Raw genomic sequence first — 20,931 nt, 5'->3', positions numbered from 1 at the left:
TAGGTTGACTACTGTGATGGAAGAACAATCCAACACACTGAGGCCAACAGCAAAGTGGCTCCAACAGATCCTGAAGTAAAAAAATATATAAGATTTTTACATACATATATATATATATATATATATATATATATATATATATATATATATATATATATATATATATAGTTTAAAATTTTAATTCTGAAAGTAATGGAGAGCTGTTTTTGAGACATAAAAAGATGACCAAAGTCATACACTACTGATTTTCACCAATTATGTCTTTTGAACTGGCTGCTGGATCTGGATGAAAACTCAAACCAGAGCTGGGTCACTTCCACCAAAATTGGGCTTGTGTTTTCCATTTGCAAAGAAAAAAATTAATTAGAATTCATCACCACACACACACACAAAACTACCCCTGTAGAACAGTTTTACATAAAACCCAAATGAAATGAACCCACATGAAAATAACTTTATTAAGGAGTTTTTACTTGCCACCGGCTTGCTCACTTGGGGCTTGGACTCTGACATACGTAAATCTGCTTTGTCGCAGCAGTTGTTGTTAGAAGCTCTATATAAATAAGTGGAACGCCCCATGGCTCTGAAACGGGACATAACTTATTTCAAACAGCACAAGAAGTGAATGGGCTTAAGATAAAGCTTTTCTGAAAATTTGGTAGTTATTGCTTTATAGGCCTGCGAATGTAAAATGCAAAAATCTATTCTCTTTTCGAGCAACTTCACGCTCCAACACAGAAGGTGGCGACGGTCCTGTGGTGGAAAACCACTGTAAACTAAAGAAGAAGAAGCAGCGGCGGCAGACGCCAACGAAGAAGAAATTAGCAACGCCGCTATTAAATATAAAATGTATTCTCAAAAAAGATGCAGCGGATCTAATGTTGATGTATGTATTTATCACTAATTTCACTACACCGAAAACTATCATCGAACTTAGAACTTGTTAAGTTTTCTTTAACAAGCTAATTCTGAAAATGTGGGAATGCTGGCGACACAACTATTTAAAACACCAGGTTAGGTATGAAACGTATAAAACACGTATGGCTGGGGAATTAGCTCACCCTAGCTATGGCTTATAACGTCAGAGGGCTTTACGTTGTTCATGTACAGTCATAGCTACCTGCATACTTCGATGCAGCAGTTTTCAGTGGTGTTTGACGATGTGTCTTTAACTTCTAGGTAACGCTAGGTTAGCTAGCGAGTTAGCAACACAATTAGCCAGCCAGCTAGACAGTCGTATCATAAACTTAATTGCTCGAGTATTATTTAGCTTAGCTAAATCATAAACCCCAGGGTTAGCATAATTCAATTTGACGTATTAGTAGACAAAGAACATTGACTTTTATTAAACAATACTAGTTTTCGGTAGTTTATAAACGGTTTGCTTAACTGACTAATATAATTTAAAATTCTAGCTAGTAATACCGCGAAGAGCAAAGCAACATCAATTTAGGATAAATACACTTTGAGTAGTTTAGCTACTTCTCGCTTCTGGTTTTAGGGATCCCACACTCAAAACACTTTATAGCTAGACCAGTAAAGTGTAACCATAACAACCCTAACCAATTTAACCCATAAGACAAACCCGCACCTGCAGCAGACTCAGGTGTATTAGGGGAATGCTTGGAAACTGCAGAAACTTAGATGCGGTGGTGAGTTTTGTTAGCTATCTTAGGTGGTAGTGGTGGTGAAACGTACTGAGCAAGGGTTTCCTTAAAGATTTTCAACATAGTGCACGTCAATGGCACCTGGTGGTCAAAAGAACGAAGTGCAGCTGTTGCTGTGGGGCTTCGTTATGTAATACATTGGTTGTTTTCATTGCTTTATAATTATACTTTGTGAAAACTACACTGAAACGGTAAACGTTTCGTTTGGGATATATTTATTGCTTACATATTAACACAGTCTTATTCATACCGGTCCTGGTGTTTTAAAGTGCAATCACAACAGTTAGATTACTGGCAGTGAAGTGGGTGGGTTATGAACAACAAAACGTTTATTTCTAATGTGCTTAATTCTAATTGAATAAAGTATAGATACAGTTCATTGACGTAAGTGCATGGTGTTTTTTGAGACATGGTTCAGAGTTTGTCAAGGTCTACAGTCGTGGCCAAAAGTTGAGTAACAAATTTTGGCCTCTTTTTTTTTTTTAAGATACTTTTGCCAGATGTTTATATGGTATAGTGAAGTACAATTATAAACATTTCATAAGTTTTTAACTTTGTATTGACAAATGCATCAAGTTTAAGCAAAGATTAAATATTTACAGTGTTGACCCTTCTTTTTTAAGACTTCTGCAATTCACCTTGGCTTGCTGGATATCAGCTTCTGGGCAAAATTCTTGCCTAATCACTGCTTGGAGTTGATCAGTTTCTGTGTTTGCCCACCTGCTTTTTGAGGATTGACCACAGGTTCTCAATGGGATTCAGATCTGGGGAGGTGCAAAATTGGATGCCACATTTCAATGTCTTGTTCACCGAGCCACTTGGTTATCACTTTTGCTTTGTGACATGATGCTCAGTCATGCTCGAAAAAGCATTATTCATCACCAAATTGCTCCTGGATCGTTGGGAGAAATTGCTCTTGGAGGATGTTATGATACCATTCCTTATTCATGGCAGTGTTCTTAGGCACAATTTTGAGCAAACCCACTCCCTTGGATGAGAAAAAACCCCACGCATGAATGGTCTCAGGAAGCCTCATTGTTGCCATGACACATGACTTACTTTTTCTTCTCTGGACAATCATCATTTGTCCAGATGTCCCAAACAGTCTGAAGGGGGCTTCATCAGAGAAAATAACTTTACCCCAGTCCTCTGCAGTCCAATCCCTATACTTCCTGCAGAATGTCAGTCTGTTCTTGATGTTTTTCTTGGAGAGAAGTGGCTTCTTTGATGCCCTTCTTGACACCAAGCCATCCTCCAAAAGCCTTTGCTTCACTGTGTGTGCAGATGCCCTCACACCTGCCTTTAGCTATTCCTGAGCAAGCTCTGCACTGGTGGTGACCCGATCCTGTAGCTGCATCCTCTTTAGGAGATGGTTCTGGTGCTTGCTTGACTTTCTTGGGTGCCTTGAAGCCTTATTCACTGCAATTGAACCGCTCTCCTTGAAGTTCTTGATGATTTGATAAATGGTCAATTTAGGTACTAACTTACAAGCAGCAATGTCCTTGCCTGTGAAGCCATTTTGATGCGATGCAAGCATGACTGCACATGTTTCCTTAGAGGTAACCATGGTTACCATGGCATGACAGTGTGATATCAGATGCCTTATCCTTATCACTTTCTCCTGAGCTAATGAGATCATCACTGAAATGATATTAGCAGGGCATTTTGTGTCAGTGTTGAAATACAGTGGCTGGAATGCAATGATTTTTGTGATTAAGTTCATTTTCATGGCAAGGAATGACTTTGCAATTAATTGCAATTCATCTGATCACTCTTCACAATCTAGAGTTAATGCAAACTGCCACCATAAAAAAACTGAAGCGGCAAACTTTGTGAAAACCAAAATGTGTACTAGTCTCAACTTTTGGCCACAACTGTATATTACTATGTTTAGTCATTTACTGTGTGCTGCTCATAATGGCAGAAACAAATAAACCTAGGTTTATCACTGTAAGTAACATACAAATAACACTACTCTCTGTTAATGACTTAATGAAAGTGTGAAAAAATTGACCTCTGACTTTTGGTGTTCTATTATTGTTTCATAATGTCATTTCCATGCATTGTGGCATATCAGTTTGCTTGAATCAAACTGAAACATTATCTTCAGTACATTTTTATTATTGGGTCTTGAAACATTAAGCTTCTCTTTTTCCTCTTATGTTTTATTTCTTCAGGACTCAGAGGGCCAGAATGCAAATATTTTGAGTGATTGATGGGACAAGATGCAATTGCTGCTGCATATGGGTCATGGTGGAAGTAATAAACTTAACAGGTTGCAACTAAATTATTCAGGTTCTACACAGAACATTTCCAGCAGGGTGTACAAAGCTATGGGCTTTGTTCTGGTGCATGCAGGTTTGTTTTTGAATTCAGGTGTAATATTCTTTCCTTTTTAACATATGCTACTTGAAGGTGTTTCATTTAGGAGTCATCTACCATAGTAGCAGTAGTAGTACTGGTAGCTGGTTATTGGTAGCTCAGTGGTAAAGGTGCTTGACTAGTAATCAGAAGGTTGTCAGTTCAAGCCCCACTGCTGCTACAGTGCCACTGTTGGGCCCCTAAGCAAGGCCCTTACCCTCAATTGCTCAAATTGTACTCAACCATAATTGTAAGTTGCTTTGGATATATGCAGGGCATATACAAGTATAGCTAATATAGCAACTCAGATATCAGTTGTTCATTCAATCAATTTTACATAGATATACAGCCTATACTGTATAATTTTGTCTTCCATTCGAAAACTTACCACATAACAGACCATTTCAGAATGCAAATATGACTACAATGATCAGCCATAACATTAAAACTAGCTGCTTAATATTGTGTAGGTCCCCCTTGTGCCACCAAAACCCACCAAGATACAAGCCCCACAAGACCTTTGTGCTGGGGTATCTACTACTAAGACATTAGCAGCACATCCACTAAGTCCTGTAAGTTGTCTGGTGATGCTCACTTAGTAGAGCATACCAAGAACACCACAAGACCTACCATTTTTTGCGATGCACTGACCCAGTCATCTAGTCATACAATTTGAATGTTGTTAAATTCATTCAGATCTATACGCTCGACCATTTTTCCTGCTTCCAACACATCAGCTTCAAGAATAGACATAACATATCTCACCGCTTCACAGGTGCCGTTGTAGTGAGATAATCAATGTTATTCAGTTCACCTGTCAGTGATTTAATGTTGTGGCTGATCTGTGTATCTGTTGAATACACATTATACAGGATAAGACATTTGTAAATCTGATATGAGTTATACCACTTTTTTTTTCCAACCATTGAACAGAGGTGTGTCTTTGCTATAGACTAAAAGGATATAAAATGTCTTTGCAGATAGGTTTCGTCTGATGCATTTTACTGGGAGAGTCTTTAAACTTAGATGCATGCACGTGTTGTCCAAAATGCTACATACTTTGACAGCTACCGCCGAAATGGACACTTACTATTGCAATAGTATTCCCCTAAATTTCTTTATACCTTTTGAGTATATGCTATGTGAAGGTGTTTCATTTAGGAGCCATCTACTATCTCATTTCAGATGAAAAGGACACATACAAGCATAGCTAATCATTCTCACATATCAGTTTCATTCAATCAATTTTAATTTATTTGTTTTATTTATTTTACATTTCTAAATTGCTTATAGAAAGTGCAAAGGCTAAAATCAACAAAGCACATTCACAGTTATATATTCTCACTAAGTTAGGTAAAAGTGTAGTTTGTGTAGTTTTCTTAATTGTGGTTTTGCCAAAAGAAATTCATTCTAAGTGCTGGAGGATTTATGCTTTGTGCATTTTTAGTTTAGATTTTTTGCACTTTTGAATGCTCAATTATGTTGGAATTTAGGGGACCTTTTATAACTGAAATTTCTGTTTGGTGCCCATTTTATTTGTCCACTTTCTCAGTAGCTGGCCTGGGAACAGTATGAAAGGGAAGGGTTCAGATGTTCAAAAATCATAACATTGCTGTCCAAGTTTAAACTTCTACCTTGCTTATGTTGATGACCTAGCTATAAATATATTTACGTACATCACATGACCATAGACTGAATCATTTGTCACTGTCATTTTATGAATTTTGGTCATTTAATAAAATTAAGTCTTGTGGACATTTATTGGATTTTACTGACTTTTAGGTAACCTCTAAAGGGGGTATGAAACATCTATATTTGGGCCTTGAGGAGAATAAGCGAAATGCAGGTTATGTTTGCACAATATGTAATTTGTTAATTGTTATTGTAGTATTGACATTTTGCAGGTCTGAAATCTCAGAATGCTGCAATATTCAAACTGGTGCTCTTAACAGTACAATTTTGTGCTGTAAGCAACTTGACCAATGCTAGCACTACACTCACATAATTCAAAATGTAAATAATTCCATATTTATTTATTCATTCTATATTTATTTTTTCATAAATAATGCAATAATAATTCAATCATGTTGCATGAGGGTACCCCCAGGTCTATAGCTTTTTCTCAGATCGTATATCTTACAGTGCTTGGGATAATGGAGTCTAGCCTAAATCACTGCTGAAAGCAAGTTATGCATTTAGTGAAAATGAAAACCTTCATGCTGACCTGGTATTTTTCCTTTTGAGGGGGAAAAAGTACAGATGGTTTCATAAAATGGAATTTGCTTTGAAAATGTCAATCCCTTCATCAGTGTTCATTTCAGCTATTCTAGATAAGCTTTCTGGTGTTTGGTTCTTTACAGTATTCATATGATTCAACATACATAAATAATACAACAAAATACAGGACAATAATCAACCATGTCAGCAGTATGTACATATATAATTATGATGCAAGAATAGCTCTTGTTTTAGGGCTTCAGTTGTTGTCAGTGGTAACTCAGTGGTTAAGGTACTTGACTTGTAATCAGATGGTTGCTGGTTTGGGCCCCTGAGCAAGGCCCTTACCCCTCAATTGCTCAAGTTGTACTCAGTCATAATTGTAAGTTGCTTTGGATAAAAGCGTCAGCTAAATGCTGTAAATGTTGTCACTGTGATATAAGAATAATTGCAATTTTAGATAGACCTTTTAAACCCACTTGTTGTTTCTGTAATGCTAGTGTAGTTACACTATTCAGGCAACTATACTTGTAACTAGTTTGTATGTTGCAAATGTAATACAGCTTAGTTCAATAGCTGTATTAGTTCACACTTGTATCAAATTTAATAGAAATAGCACAGGAACAGTCCACTGAAAGTGTAAATTATTTGTTATTATATTTGTGATGTAACCAAACAGAAACCAGAATTGATACCCTAGGCTGCAGTTAAAAGTACTGTCAAAAAAGTACAGTCTGGTTTAAAATCTCACTTTAGTTAAACTGTGTTACAGTTTAAATTTTCTTCTAAATGGTATTTACTGGGGCAAAATACCATAATGTAGGTAGTTACATCCTTTTGCAAACAAAAACATCTGCACTTCAGCATATATACACTTATACTTGCATAAACCAAAACCAAAGTTGATATATATGTACATAAACTGTAATACTGTAATCTATCTGTAGCTCTACATCCTTAGTAGTTATAGTTGTTGATATTCATGTGTAAGGACATATGTATTAGACTTGTGATATAAAGTGGGTCTGCTCTTTCCTCATCACGAGAATATAGTTACAACTTATGGAATGTGTTTTTTGTTTTTTTTTCCTGTTATTTTTGCAGTGAGCCTTTTTTCATCCACTAAAGAAATATGGCACCATAAAGTTTAAACATCTTAACCCACCAATGTTTTTCTCAAATGAGCTAACATTGTTTGCAATTTTGGAAATTCTTAATGAGCTAAAATTAAAAGAAAATCTATACTTAACATAATTGACAACAGCAGAGCGTTCTCAGTAACTAAAGGAGTAAACTAAATTCTGTCAGACCTCAGGGGTATATTTGCCCTTTGAGTTTGAAAATGTAACATCTGACAAATTGTTAAAGCAAATAAGGAAAATTATAATGTCCCCTAATTTTTTTGCTACCACAGGGGCAGGGTATCATTCAGAATCCAAAGCCAAGGAGTATAAACATGTGTGCAAGAGGGCTTGCCAGAAAGTGTGTACATATGGGTTTTTTAACATTATTTTCCTTTTGGTATTCTAGTATTTTTATTCTTCTCTTCAAACATTAGTGTGATTCTTTGTTTTTCACAGGTAACATCAAGAATTAAGCCCCGTAACATATACAAGCACTAACATAATTTCCTTTTTTAAAGATTGGTTCCTATGATATGCATTTTTTAAATCTGCAAGAATGCAAAATTTTGATATTGCTGTTTTAAACTGTGAAAATAAGCTTATGTGCATGTATGAAATAAGTTTCCACCATTTCAGAATGTATCCTTATCAGGACTAAGAAAAAGTCAGCATAATCTATAACCTTTAGTAAATCAAAGGCCGTGGTAAAACATTTCTTTCTGTGGTTTCACACTGATTCCACATCTGATATTGCACAAGGTAAAGGCTGGATTATACTTTTTTGCACAGATGATTGCATGAGCATCCAGCATCATACAACCATGAATTTGGAGTGTTTATTGTAGTTATCTCTTTGTTGCAAGCGGTGCATATCTACTAATGTGGGTTAATATAACTTATTCAGTAAATACACAGAAAAATCTAAAACAAAGCACTCAACCTGCTAAATACTATAATATGTGAAACACTGATTATTTATGTGATTTTTGTCTTGTGTACACTTTTATGTTTAGGATTAGGCAGAATAATTTGAAAAAGTAATAATGACCAAATATTGAATACCCAAAACGTTCTCAGTAATGTATTTGTTGTGCTTTGCTCTGCATTGGTAAGGATGCCAGGTAAATGTGAGATTTATTGTAAAGAATTCCCAGAGCAACACAGAGACTTTGTTTAAAATGAAGAGGGGAAAAAAGTTAAAAAAAAAAAAAAATATATATATATATATATATATATATATATATATATATATATATATATATATATATATATATATATATATATATATATATATAAACACACACCCTCTCCCAAATAAACTAACTACCTCAGTCATTTTATATAATCCAAGAAAAACCAAACATTTTATCAGAAACCTGGGTTGGAAATGTACAAGAGGAACTAGGATGGCAGCTTCCTCTCAGGCATTCCCTGTCATCTTGTGTCCCCTTTACACAAGTTGGAATTTTAATGAAATTATTCAGAGAGTCACAAAATTACATTTGGTCACAATACCAAAACGATCGAATACCACTGTACCTTTCTCACCCTGTTCAGAATGTCCAATTTGGGTGCCTGTTCCTTTAAATGATAAGATAACTACTCACTGCCCCTTTCGTGTGAACCCTGGGATAAACATTGCTGCCAGAGACAACATAGCAGTGAAGTCATATGTGATTGAACCAAAGTTGGACCCTGAGTTTGCTGTGATGTCAGGACTAATTTTGCAGTCTCACATACATACACACACACAATAAAAATAAAAAATACATAGCCACACACTGCAATGTGTGCTTGCTTGCCAAATTAAGGATGGAGATAATGCACATTGTAATGTCATTAACCCCTGATTACCTGACTGCAACACAACTGTAACTTTTGCTTTTACTGTCGTGAATAACATGTTGATAAAGTGAAGTTCATCTTACAGACATTTAACTAGCTAACATACTAATAGCATTAATGTTATTGTGGATCCTGGGTCCTGCAGTAAGTAACGCCAGTCATTTTCTACAAAATTGCATTAGCTAATACATCAACCTTTAACATTAGCTAGTGTTAAACAGCCAAAGAAACACTTGAGCTAGCATATTTCTTTGTAATACTTATCTTCATTTCCCTTCATTTCCCTCTTCATTTCCAATTTAGCCTCACACAGTTAGTATTGATCCCTCTTTTAGGAAAGGTTTTGTTGCAAGGCATGCATTGTACTGACTGATGTTGTAAAGGATGTCAGATACATAGTGGTTAGTGCATACAGGTTTTTGTCGACTGTAGCTGGGCCATTGCCATGAAAACCTTTATCCATTGAGGTCTTCTGTACTGTATGGATGTAGCAATTTATGCTGGCCTGTGCAGCCAACAACAAAGCAGTTCTCACACTTAGATTTAACATAATGCTAGTGGATCCAGTGTGCATGAGGAAAAAAATACCTTTGCAAGGGTAGTTCTTAAACTGTATTTGGAGATGCTCAGATTGATCTGAATAATTCTTATGAATTCTAACAGGTAGGGGTGCCAAATCTTATGGTATTTTTCAAATGGCATTATGCAGTGTTCTGTGTATTGTGAGAGTTTGGCTTTTGTCATAAAAATTTGTACAATTGTGAATGTTTGTGAATTATGTTGATTTTAAATGAAGAACTCATAAAATATGATTATATGATATATATATAATCTGACCTTTAATGAGACAATAATGAGGACTTAGTTAATAACATATTGTATGCAAAATTTTACTCTTACTTTATGTGCAGTGGGAAGCTAAAGGGTCCTCAAAAAGCAGCAAAGAACCGTTCTTCTGTTTTGTTTTGTTTTTTGTTTTTGTTTTTTTTGTTTTTTTGTAGTTCAGTTAGGCACCTTTTTAGCATAAGGTGCTGTTTTACAGTCTTTTGTGTTTAGCTTAGTTAATTAATAAAATACACAAAATGCAGAAAATTGAATAAAATGTTGACCTGAAGAACATTTGTTTTATCCAAAAATGGGCATTGTATAAATAAGAATCTACAAGCATCGTATTCAGTTGATGTGTGTGGTCTTTGTGTGAAGTTATGACGGAGGCAAAAAAAAAGTCTTAAAACGAAACATTAAAAGGGTCTATTGTTAACATGATGGACAGTGTGGAAATGTTTTTATGCAGTATAGTAATAATTAACACACCCAAACTTGCCTCACTTCTTTTGTGCCAGTGTTTTTTTGTTTTTGCCATGAAAGAAATTTTACATGTTTTCATGTTCCCTAATCTTTTGCAGGCTGTGGACAGGCTGAGAGCTGGAGCCATGGCCCTGGAGGCAGTGACTGCTGCTCTTATAGAGCTAGAGGTGCTTCTTTTTTACTTTTCCTAAACTAGTTTGGATTATAGCATGAATACTATAAAAATGTTTTAATCAAATGGAACATGTATTGTTATTTTACAGTTGTATTTTAAAGTGGAGAGAGAAAAATAAGCAATAGCCAGTTGAGCCATGGAAACCATTGATCTGATTGATTTCACCTCCTTTGAGGTCAACCACTTATGTCAATGATCCTTATCACTAGCTGAGTAAGGAAGCACACATTATACGGTTGAGAATATACATACTATTATTATAATATTACATACTGCTTCATTTGGATCTTCTATCTTACCTTGTCCAGTCTGAATACGAAAAAAGGCAAGAACCAAAATGACACGCCAACACTTAAGGCGATCATCATTTACACCTTTATAGACATAATTATGATTTTTTTGGTAACCGATAATCTATATCAAATACAGTCATATCTGCTGTAATGTTTTACCAGTACTGATACTGCTGCACATAATTAAAAAAAGATTTATCTGATGTGCTTTGTTCATATGCTGTAAGCTTTCTATTAATATAAGGATGAGCAACGCTCCTGAAATTTTTAGCAGTTTGGATCTCACAGTAATTGACATGAAGTAGCTGTAAGTAATCTAAGAAGATGTGAGTTTGTGATGAGTAGGTCTCATGTAACTACGGCAAGGTAAGAGCCCCTTTTCTCCAAGCTTGTGTAAACAGCTGCATAGAAGGGTGAATGCTGAATTACTGAGTTTTACTGAGAACAAAAACTCACAATTGGCCAATATGCTCCCATTTTTGATCACAGTATTTTTGATACACAGTATAAGAAATACCTTGAAAAATAATGTGTATTTGATGTAGAAACACCAATGTGTCCTTGAACTACATAAGTGCTAAATAAATATTAGGAAACAAGGTATCCCACATAACAGCACAAACAGAATATGGATGGCCATTTAATTCAATGTTAGCTGAACGTTTAGGTTTATGAAACATGTTGAGATGTTGAAAATTAAATTTTAGCTACTTTTTAATCTTGGGCTGTGTTGCTTCTCTGTGAATAAATGAGCTGTGATTTAAAAGCTGATTTTTGTGAATATAAAACAATAAGTTTTTGAATCTCTTGGAAGTTGACATAAGGTTCAAAATCAGTTGTTTATATGTAAAACTCAACAACAAAAGTCAATGCTGCACAAAGTTGACAGCATGCAAAAGTTAATCACATACTAACCTAACTTATTTATTAATATAGTACAGTAGCAACTACATTTTCCAGTAGCCAGGAGGTAGTGTTGTAACTTTAAATCAAGTAACTTGGAACTAGCTGGGTAAACTATTACCCAAGCTGCATAATATTTTTACGTATCCATTAAGGTTTTTAGCTGCTTCATACTGTTTGATCAGGACCATGATAAGATTAGTATTTTCTAATGAAACCCATATGTTTATGAGAACAAACAGTTTGTTGGGTTCTTTTTTAATTTACAGATGAGGTAGCCAGTGTTGAGTTACTCTTGCTTTTCAATTTATTGTATCTTTAAAAAAAAATCTGTAGCTACTACAGATAAGCTGGCCAATATGACAGCCTTTTTGGACACCCATACACAAGCTGCATTGCATCATTAGTTTTCAATATATTGTGCTTGCACAAACATCTGTGTTTGTGAAAAGAATTTTTCAGATATTGCCCAGCCCCACTGTGAGGCAGCAGTGCACTAATAAAACTCTTAAGGGTGCTTTTAGAAAATAACACTTAAAGGACTTTGAGAATAACCATGTTGTTGCAGGTGGATTTTTCTTTTTTTTTTTTTCAGTTGAAGGATAGGTGCCAGTTAGCTTTTTAATCAGAAAATCTGAAATGCATCTCTTATTGGATATTTCAGTTGGGCAAAAGTTTGTAATGTATATAACAGACCCTGTTAAACACAAAATGTCTTGTCCCTTAAATGTCTTTGATTGATGTGCAAGACCTATACAAATTCAAAAAAATCCACACACAAGAAATATGAAATGACACTTGTTTTGGGCAAGCATACAGTGATCCTTATTGTTTGTTTGTTTGCAGGACTCACCATTCACCAATGCTGGTACAGGTTCCAACCTGAACTTGTGTGGGGATATTGAATGTGATGCCAGCATCATGGATGGAAAATCATTAAACTATGGAGCAGTTGGTGCTTTAACTGGTGGGTTTTCTTAATTTCTATTAATGTTCATGAGAAACAGAAATGTTAATATTTTATTTACCTTGATTTTTTCCCCTTTTTATTATATTGTTCCATACAAATTTCCTCACAAATATTTCTCTTCCCACAGTTTTTGATCTAGAACAACCTCACAATTTTTTCTCCTCCTAGTTTTTGATCTAGAGTAACAGTTGTTACATTTTGTTGTATTGTAATATCTTTAATGTATGCATTTGTGTGTATAAGTATAAAGCTGATGGTAGCAATGCAATATTTTTTTACTAGGATTTTAAGTCATGGTGCAGTTTAGGGAGCACCTTTTGATTTGTTGTGCAATATAATTATCTTTGGCTATTTATTGTCAACCTCAGGATATCAGGATGCTTTAGCCTCGAGTCAAACTAAAAGCTATTTATCTGGGAAGTATTTATTTTTGCTTGAGTTGCAACTTCTTTATAATATAAAGACAATGAAAGAAATGAAAAAAGATAATAGGTGATTGTTTCATCAACATGAAATACAACTTAAAAAAGAAAGGGGTTGTAGAATCAATCGGTTTCAATGGGAAGATGGTGCAATAAATGAAGATAGAAGAGGTCGATAAATGTTTTTACCAAGTTTTCTAGCTATAGCTTCAAATGGTTTCCATGGAAGAATGGAGGGACAAAAGAGGATAAAAAGGATTAAACAGATAAATGCTGTCAATATACAAAGCAGTTTGTTGAGTATTTGAGAACTGAAATTGAAGGCTATAGATTAACAGTTCAGGGAGCTATAAATACAAATGAAAGAAGGGGTGACTAAATGAGTGCCAACTGTTTTGACTGCGTGTAATTGTTGAATCTGTTTCTATTGTACTATGGTGTAACACACTTATTCAGCTCTGAGGGCTGAGACAGTTAGATTACTTTATCGAATGCAGGTGTTTCTACTATACAAGTTCCTGGGAACATGTATATAAAGTAATGGTTTTTCTCTTCTTAGGAATTAAGAATCCGATCTTGGTGCCAGAAGACTACTGAATGAAGCACAAAAGGGGAAGCTTTCAGCTGGGAGGATACCTCCCTGATAAGCACACTTCTGTGTCATAAGTAACTGATCAATTTGCTGTTTGTGTATGTGCTTTGTTGTTAACACCCTATTTGTCCCTTCTTACAAGCACTTTATTTCACAAGACACTAGGGGCTCTAATTTTATGCTACACTGGAGCCCCCTATTACCATATTTTACTAATTTTGTAGGATGGACACACATTATTGCTGGCAAGACAATACATGAGAAATATACTTATATTTTATTTATTTATAATGACTATTGGAAGACCCATAATTTAATAATAAACTACTTGCACAAGGAAATCAAATCCTCATATACTATTGCCATTTGTTAAGTCCACCTGAGACAAAAATAAATGAGCACCTGAGTGGGTGGAATGGCGCAACAGAGGGTGTGACAATATTTTTGAACTCATTATGACTTAAAACTGTACTTGTGCCACCGCCTCCGTTGGGATCTGCTCTTAACACAAACACAATTGCAGCACAATATTTTGCTCACTTCAGGTATGGACATAAAAATGAGTAAAATATAAAAATAAAAAAATAAAGTGTGTGTGTGTGTGTATATATAAACAATTGTCATTATGCAAGGAAAATTAAATAGTTCAAGTAATTAATCACACTCACAGTTATTTATTTTACTCTCATCAGAGTGATCAACTATAATTTTTCAAGTGCCATAAATCTTATTGTGACAGCTCTGTACTTCCATGACAAGTATCTCTTTGGTCATCCGTAAACTTTCTGGTGAAATTGTCATTGTCATGTGGCTGGCTCATGCTAAGCTTTTAAAGGGAATCAGGGGAGTTGATATGATTTGGATATTGTAGCAGCACATCTAACCAGACCAGCTGATCATGTGTTCTTGATTCATGACGATATTTATGATTTAACTCTTCAAGGCTACAGCATAGTAATAAATAATATTAGTACACAATTGTCTTTTTCAAACAGCCTTTTAAAATAACTTTATAAAATATAGACTTTACTGTTTGTAGTAAACATAATAGTTATACAAGGCTACTAATGTATTATTGCTGTTTGGATCTATGTAGATGGTTATTTCTTTAATTTCCCTGGGGATTAATATAGTGTTATCTTATAAAACCCAATCATGTCTACAGCCCTTTGTTAATTACTCCAGCCATTTGTTTCTTATTATGTAATACTGCAGTGGTAGGATTGGTTTTGTTTGCTTGTCATCGCGGCCCCCAAGGGGAATGCCTATTGGGGCATAGTGTTATCATGATACCAAAAGTTTTGTTTCGATACTGATTTTGATATCATTACTGAAATGATACCACTGCAGTGAAGTGAACTAGTGAACTATCACTTTTAAATCTTTAAATTCTGTGAAAAGGTTGAGATGTTTGTCCAACAGAGGTTTGTTCAGGTTTCAGAATTCTGTTTCTGAATAGTTTGTCTCTTAATGGTAAATCAAACCTTAAATCTGTGGTTCACATGATGCTTTTTGTTTTCTTCAACCAGTACATAGGGCACTACACCTAAAACCAATGTTGTTGTGTAGAGAGTCAGTATTTCTTGTACAGACAGACAATAAACTGATTACACATACAAGGTAATTTGCTATATAATAGCTTGTTTGCCTAATGTAATCAGAGCATCATGGTCCTGCCTCAATCTCTTGATCAAATTATTAATGCCTCCATATCTTATATTAATTCTTAAAAAGGTCCAGTTCGCAGATGATGTCACTGGAGTGGTAGGTCATGATAAATTAACTGCCAGTTAACTCAAGCCAGTTGTTTTTGATGCCTGTTTACATCCCACCCCCAAAAAGTTTTAATTAAAACAAAAACACACAAACAAACTTTTGTTTGAAAAAATATATTTAGCTGCAACATGTCAGGTGTACAGTGTCATTGTGGCTCAGTTGGCTAAACTCTAATCTATTTTCTATTAATTTGAAAGATTTACATTTTATAAAGGTAGAGCTGAATCAGCTTTCCAGGTGTGTTGCAGTGCTCAGTCTTGTTACTTTTGTACAATCAGAATATATTTGGTACTGTTGAAAATGTTTCACTTGTTCAATGCCTTATGATGAAGCCAAAAAAATTAGACATAGATCAGTATTGGGGTTCTGTTGTCTTTATTTAACAAATTATATTTTGTTTATGCTCTTTAATTTTCTATTGTTGGTATAATTATTGCAATCTTATTGTATTCGTTATTATACATGCTTACCTTTACCTTTGCTTACTACTGTTTCACTTGTGTGCATGTGATTTCATGCATCTTGATTTTTGTAGGGATGTACAAACTTGAAAATATATTCATGATATTAAGTTTAAATAAAACAATCTGTCTGATTGAGGCTCCATTATAGACTTAATGGCATTTGCTTTTGGTAAATGAGAAAAATGTGCAATTAATTGGCAGTGTATACATCTTTTTTCATGTATTCTACTCCTTTTTGAATGTTTCAATGATTCCTCACTCATTCTTCATTTGAGATGTTGCAGGCTACAGTTATATGCTAATGTCATGCAATAGCTGAAAATGTTTTTTAAGTACATAGGTTCATTTTTTCTGTTTGTCAGCTTTTTAGTTGGAATAGGAGCGCAGCAGTGGGCTCTTGGTCATGGCATCCCTGCATGTCCTTCAGAGAAGATGGCCACGAGTGAGTATTTTATGTATACAATTTGCTTCATTGTACTCTACACCTGCTTGCTTTTTATAGTGCTGCGGAACAGGATTGAGCAGAATTATTTGATTTGAAGGCCAATTTAAGAGTGAAGTCTTATGTTCTTCAGAATTCTAAAACACCTCATATTAGAACCTGGAAGGAAAAGTACCTCATTTTGTGTTAGGACATGCAAAATATTCAGTCACTTTAACCATTGTCAAACCATACTCAAAGCTTTTAGATAAGCAATAATATTGAACTTACAGATTTGTTTTTTTTTAAGCTTACCAGCAGCCATGCACGACAAGATGAGCAGAAATGATCAGACCACCTCCCAAAAGTCAATTTCAAAATAACATACAGTATAGTACAAACTGTAGTCAGTTGCCAAGTAAGGGATATCCCAAACTCATAGTATCTCTGTCAATAAGAGTGATCATATAATCTATTTAAGTGAACCTGTCTGTGTTTTATCATTGGTACTGCAAAAATAGCTGTTGGCTTTCATGGTGAAATTAAAGGTTTTCCTAACATTTTTTTCAGGTAATCAACAAATACACTCAGCGTGCTAGGATTGGGCATCACAGCCCACTCTAATTTATCATTTGAATGACTATAACTTGCAAATTAATTCTGTTAGTGTAATGTACAACATACTTGGAAATTTGGCTGTAATATATGACAGTGAACTATGGTTATAGCACAGTAAAAGGGGACCTCTGGTCTCAGAGGATATGGTAGCCCATTCTATTATTTGCCCATCTTTCATGGACACATTAGAAAGCAAGGATTTAATACATCGGAATTACACCAGATTTTACATTTGAAGATAGACCTGACATACACAAACTGCATAGCAACACACCAGTAGTCCTGTAGTCTCTAGGACTAAAAAAAACTGCTGTAATTTATTAATAACTGCCGTGTGCAGTTAATATAGTGCCCTGTAGTGCCAAAAAAAAAAAAAAAACACACACAAAACAGAAGGCCTGTCACATTAAATATTAATTATACTGCAAAATGGTAGCGATTCACTTTTTAAATTCCTGTCATAATACAGAGTTCACATTGGTTTTGCACTTCCACTGCTCTAAGACTGATTACCAATAGACAACCAGTATTTTGCCAATATGGAGGACCCTACTGCCATGAATAAGTAGTTTCATTACTCTTAAGCTTGCATAAAATGTAATGACAGAAAAAAAAAAGAACAAAGACAACAAATATTGCAAAACATGAAGGTACCTCACTTAAGATGGGATGTATGTCTAATGTATGTATGTCTAATAAATGTGTTTGTGGTCCTGGCCACATAAAATGCAAGATTGAAATGAACATCCAGTAGTTAGTTGCTGACTATTGTCTTCAATCTTTTTACTGAACAGTATTGAAAAACCAATCAGCCTCTGTAGTATTAATTGAATAACAGTGAGAGGAGCTCTCCTGTATACCTGCTCTAAAAAATAAAAAAAAAACTAGATAATACTTGTACTGAACCTTGCCATTTATTTGTTAGCAGTGTGTGATTTTCATCATTATGACTGCAGGTTCAGTTTTTTTGTTTGTTTGTTTTTTTTTTGAAGGAAAAATCTACAGATGTTGAGGCATGTGGCAGGTGTTTGCTTTCCATATGGGCTAATGGCTGCAAAACATGACATGATTTATTGCTTTTTAGTAGAGCCCCACTAGCACTGCTTAAGCATGAATTAACATGGGCCGCATTTTCACAGTGTGGGTGTGGTCACTGTGATGGGGCACCTTTTTAGGTAATGGAAAATATTTGTTATCTTGCCTGTTTTGGTTTGTACTGACCAACGACATATTTTGCAGACTTAATTTGTGCTTCATCACCTTTCAGATATCCAAAGCACACCCATATAACTGAAACTGTGGTAACGTTTTCAGCATTGGTAGCTCAAACAATGCTTTGTGGTTGTACTTTTTGCAAGATGTTAAGTATTAAATATAACTAAGCAGATGAATAACATTTCAGAATTGAAAAGTGCATTCCAGTTTCCATAGTAGTTCCTGCAAAGTGGGCTACATAAGGAATTCAGCTATTTTAAGGGAGATTCCAAACCATAAGGAGTGAAAAAGTTCTAATGAAACTTCACACTGTGCAGGCAATAGTGAATTTTATCAAATTGTTTTTTTTACAGTTTATTACTATGCCAGAAGTTGACATGAAAGTTTTCCCATCAATCATTGTCTGCATTTGCATCAAGATCTTCTGCCAAGTGGAGCCTGCTGGCTGGCTGATTATCGAGCGCAACAAATAAACAGCAATCATTGTGAGTGTTATTAAGCTTAGCAGTAGTCAGTCATGATTACCTACAGGAAGATAAGATGCCTTGGCAAGTTAAGACATTTTGGAACTTTCAGCAGCACTGATTTAATAATGTAAGTGGGAGTATACATATTTGTGACCCTGTATGTATAATTTTGACCCTGTGTTGATTCAGACAACCCCCCCACCTCCAAAATTAAAATTTATGCACTAAAGCCTGATATTTTTTTATTCTATTAACAATATGTATTGTACATTCATTCTACCCCAGAAAAAGAAAAATAACTGTTCAAGGATCTTTGCAAGCCAAATCTTTGCAAGCCCAATATTGCCATGACATTCATGTCCATGTTCAGTGTATGTAAATTTCAAACCAGATTAGTTGGCCAGCCATTTTTCATTTGCCATCTGCTTTATGATCTTTGCTCTCTTCTTTCTGATCTAAGGTCTTTTTTAAACCAATGTTGTGTTTATTCCTAGTAAATATTCTACATTCTTTGGGCATTCCAGAAGAATAAAAGATCAGGGCTAGGTGCAAACAATTATTCCATTACACTACTGCCTTAATCAGCCTATCCACTATTACTGCAGTGCTGATTTGGTTATTCAGCTAATACAGCATGAGCACAAGATCCTGATGATTCATTTCTAGCTCTATAGACCAGACCAGACAGGACTTGCATGACAACCATTTTCATGTGCTATTTATTCTTTTTCTGTGGTGATTACCAGCCTTATACTAACCTGATGTTTAGCCACCTTCAATCTCTACCCCAAACAGTACCCTGTCTCGCTTCACTTTTGACCAATCAGCATAATGCAGAAAGAATTCTGTTACCTCTTATTCTTATGTTCCAAGACTTGTATACAAAGTGGCTCAATATTGCAACCTTTTGTAGTAACACATCTCAATGGAACAATAGCAGCACAATGGCAAATGGTATCTTAAAAAAGGACATGGCTAGCATATTTATTCTGTATAAAACAAAAAGTCATCTCTGTAAATTTACATGTATATAGTTATCACTGTACATGGCTCCCTCACATCTTTACATTTAAGCATTTGAGAATAACAAACAAAACACGAGTTCTCTAGCATAACCACTAAATGCAATTTCTTAGCCATTAGGTTCTGCTTTAGCACAAGAATAAGTATGTACCTATCTGAATAAACATGAACAATACCCCGATTTATCATCTATGAAACACAATAAATGTCTGAGTAAAAGCTTTAAATGCCATTCTGTGACTCTGTGTGTCCTTCACTATGAAATAATTATCTTGGTGTATATCTGAACAACTCAGCCACAAGACAAAAAATGCTGGTATTCCTTTTTTGTTTATTGGCTTTCAGAAAGATGGGGATGGTTCCCTTTTTGAGTTTTGGCTGTGCTAAAGGTTTAATCCTAGTTCTTTTCCTCAGTCTCAATCCGTGGTTTATTAGTTATTCTTCTCACCTGTTCCTAGTTATATTCTCTATGTTTAGTTCCCACATGTACCTAAGGCCAGTGCCTAACAGGACCATCAATGGGTGTGTCCAAAAGCACACAGAACTCAAGTGTAAATACCTTGGTCAACAGAACTTCTGTCTCTGGTTTTCTTTACAAGGTTAGACCTCAAAGAGAGGCTCTGTCTACTCTCTCTCTCTCTCTCTCTCTCTCTCTCTCTCTCTCTCTCTCTCTCTCTCTCTCTCTCTCTCTCTCTCTCTCTCTCTCTCTCTGGTTCTTTCTTCCTCCAGCACCATATGAACATTGACACACCACTGATAGTTACTAAAATCAGCACCATTGTCCTTTGTTCTGTGATTAGACTAGTATAAATTGGCTGAGCTCATTAACATACAGCCACATTGCTCGGATGTTCAAACTCTGTGCCATTTTATTTGATTTGTTCTCCATAGAGCCAAGATGGCAAATCTTGCCTCCTTCTTACAGCACACACTCATGCACATGTAAACGTGCGCTCATCTGCACTCACGCATTCAGTCTCCTCCCTTTTTACACACACAGACACACACAGCTGTGCTTGTTTCTGGTTGTGCTGGCTTTAATGGGCTTCATCTCCTTGATGAGAGGTTTG

General features: G+C 35.3%; 1 protein-coding gene across 1 annotated transcript in view; it reads left to right on the top strand.

Moving 5' to 3' along the window:
* The first annotated feature begins 520 nt into the window (after nucleotides 1-520).
* Nucleotides 521-20,931, top strand: part of tasp1 (taspase, threonine aspartase, 1) — a 152,589-nt gene continuing 132,178 nt past the window's right edge. Inside the window, 8 exon segments of the mRNA XM_081714853.1 lie at nucleotides 521-886; nucleotides 3,845-4,025; nucleotides 7,660-7,727; nucleotides 10,621-10,689; nucleotides 12,740-12,860; nucleotides 13,845-13,862; nucleotides 13,865-13,927; nucleotides 16,479-16,559. Of these exon segments, the coding sequence (XP_081570979.1) occupies nucleotides 3,893-4,025; nucleotides 7,660-7,727; nucleotides 10,621-10,689; nucleotides 12,740-12,860; nucleotides 13,845-13,862; nucleotides 13,865-13,927; nucleotides 16,479-16,559 (553 nt within the window). The 5' untranslated portion in view covers nucleotides 521-886; nucleotides 3,845-3,892.

The sequence above is a fragment of the Electrophorus electricus genome, chromosome 5 (assembly GCF_041902795.1).
Source record: "Electrophorus electricus isolate QZ-2024a chromosome 5, ASM4190279v1, whole genome shotgun sequence".
NCBI classification, from domain to species: domain Eukaryota; kingdom Metazoa; phylum Chordata; class Actinopteri; order Gymnotiformes; family Gymnotidae; genus Electrophorus; species Electrophorus electricus.
Note: the sequence above shows the minus strand (reverse complement) of the source record. Positions and strands in the feature narration are given on the sequence as shown.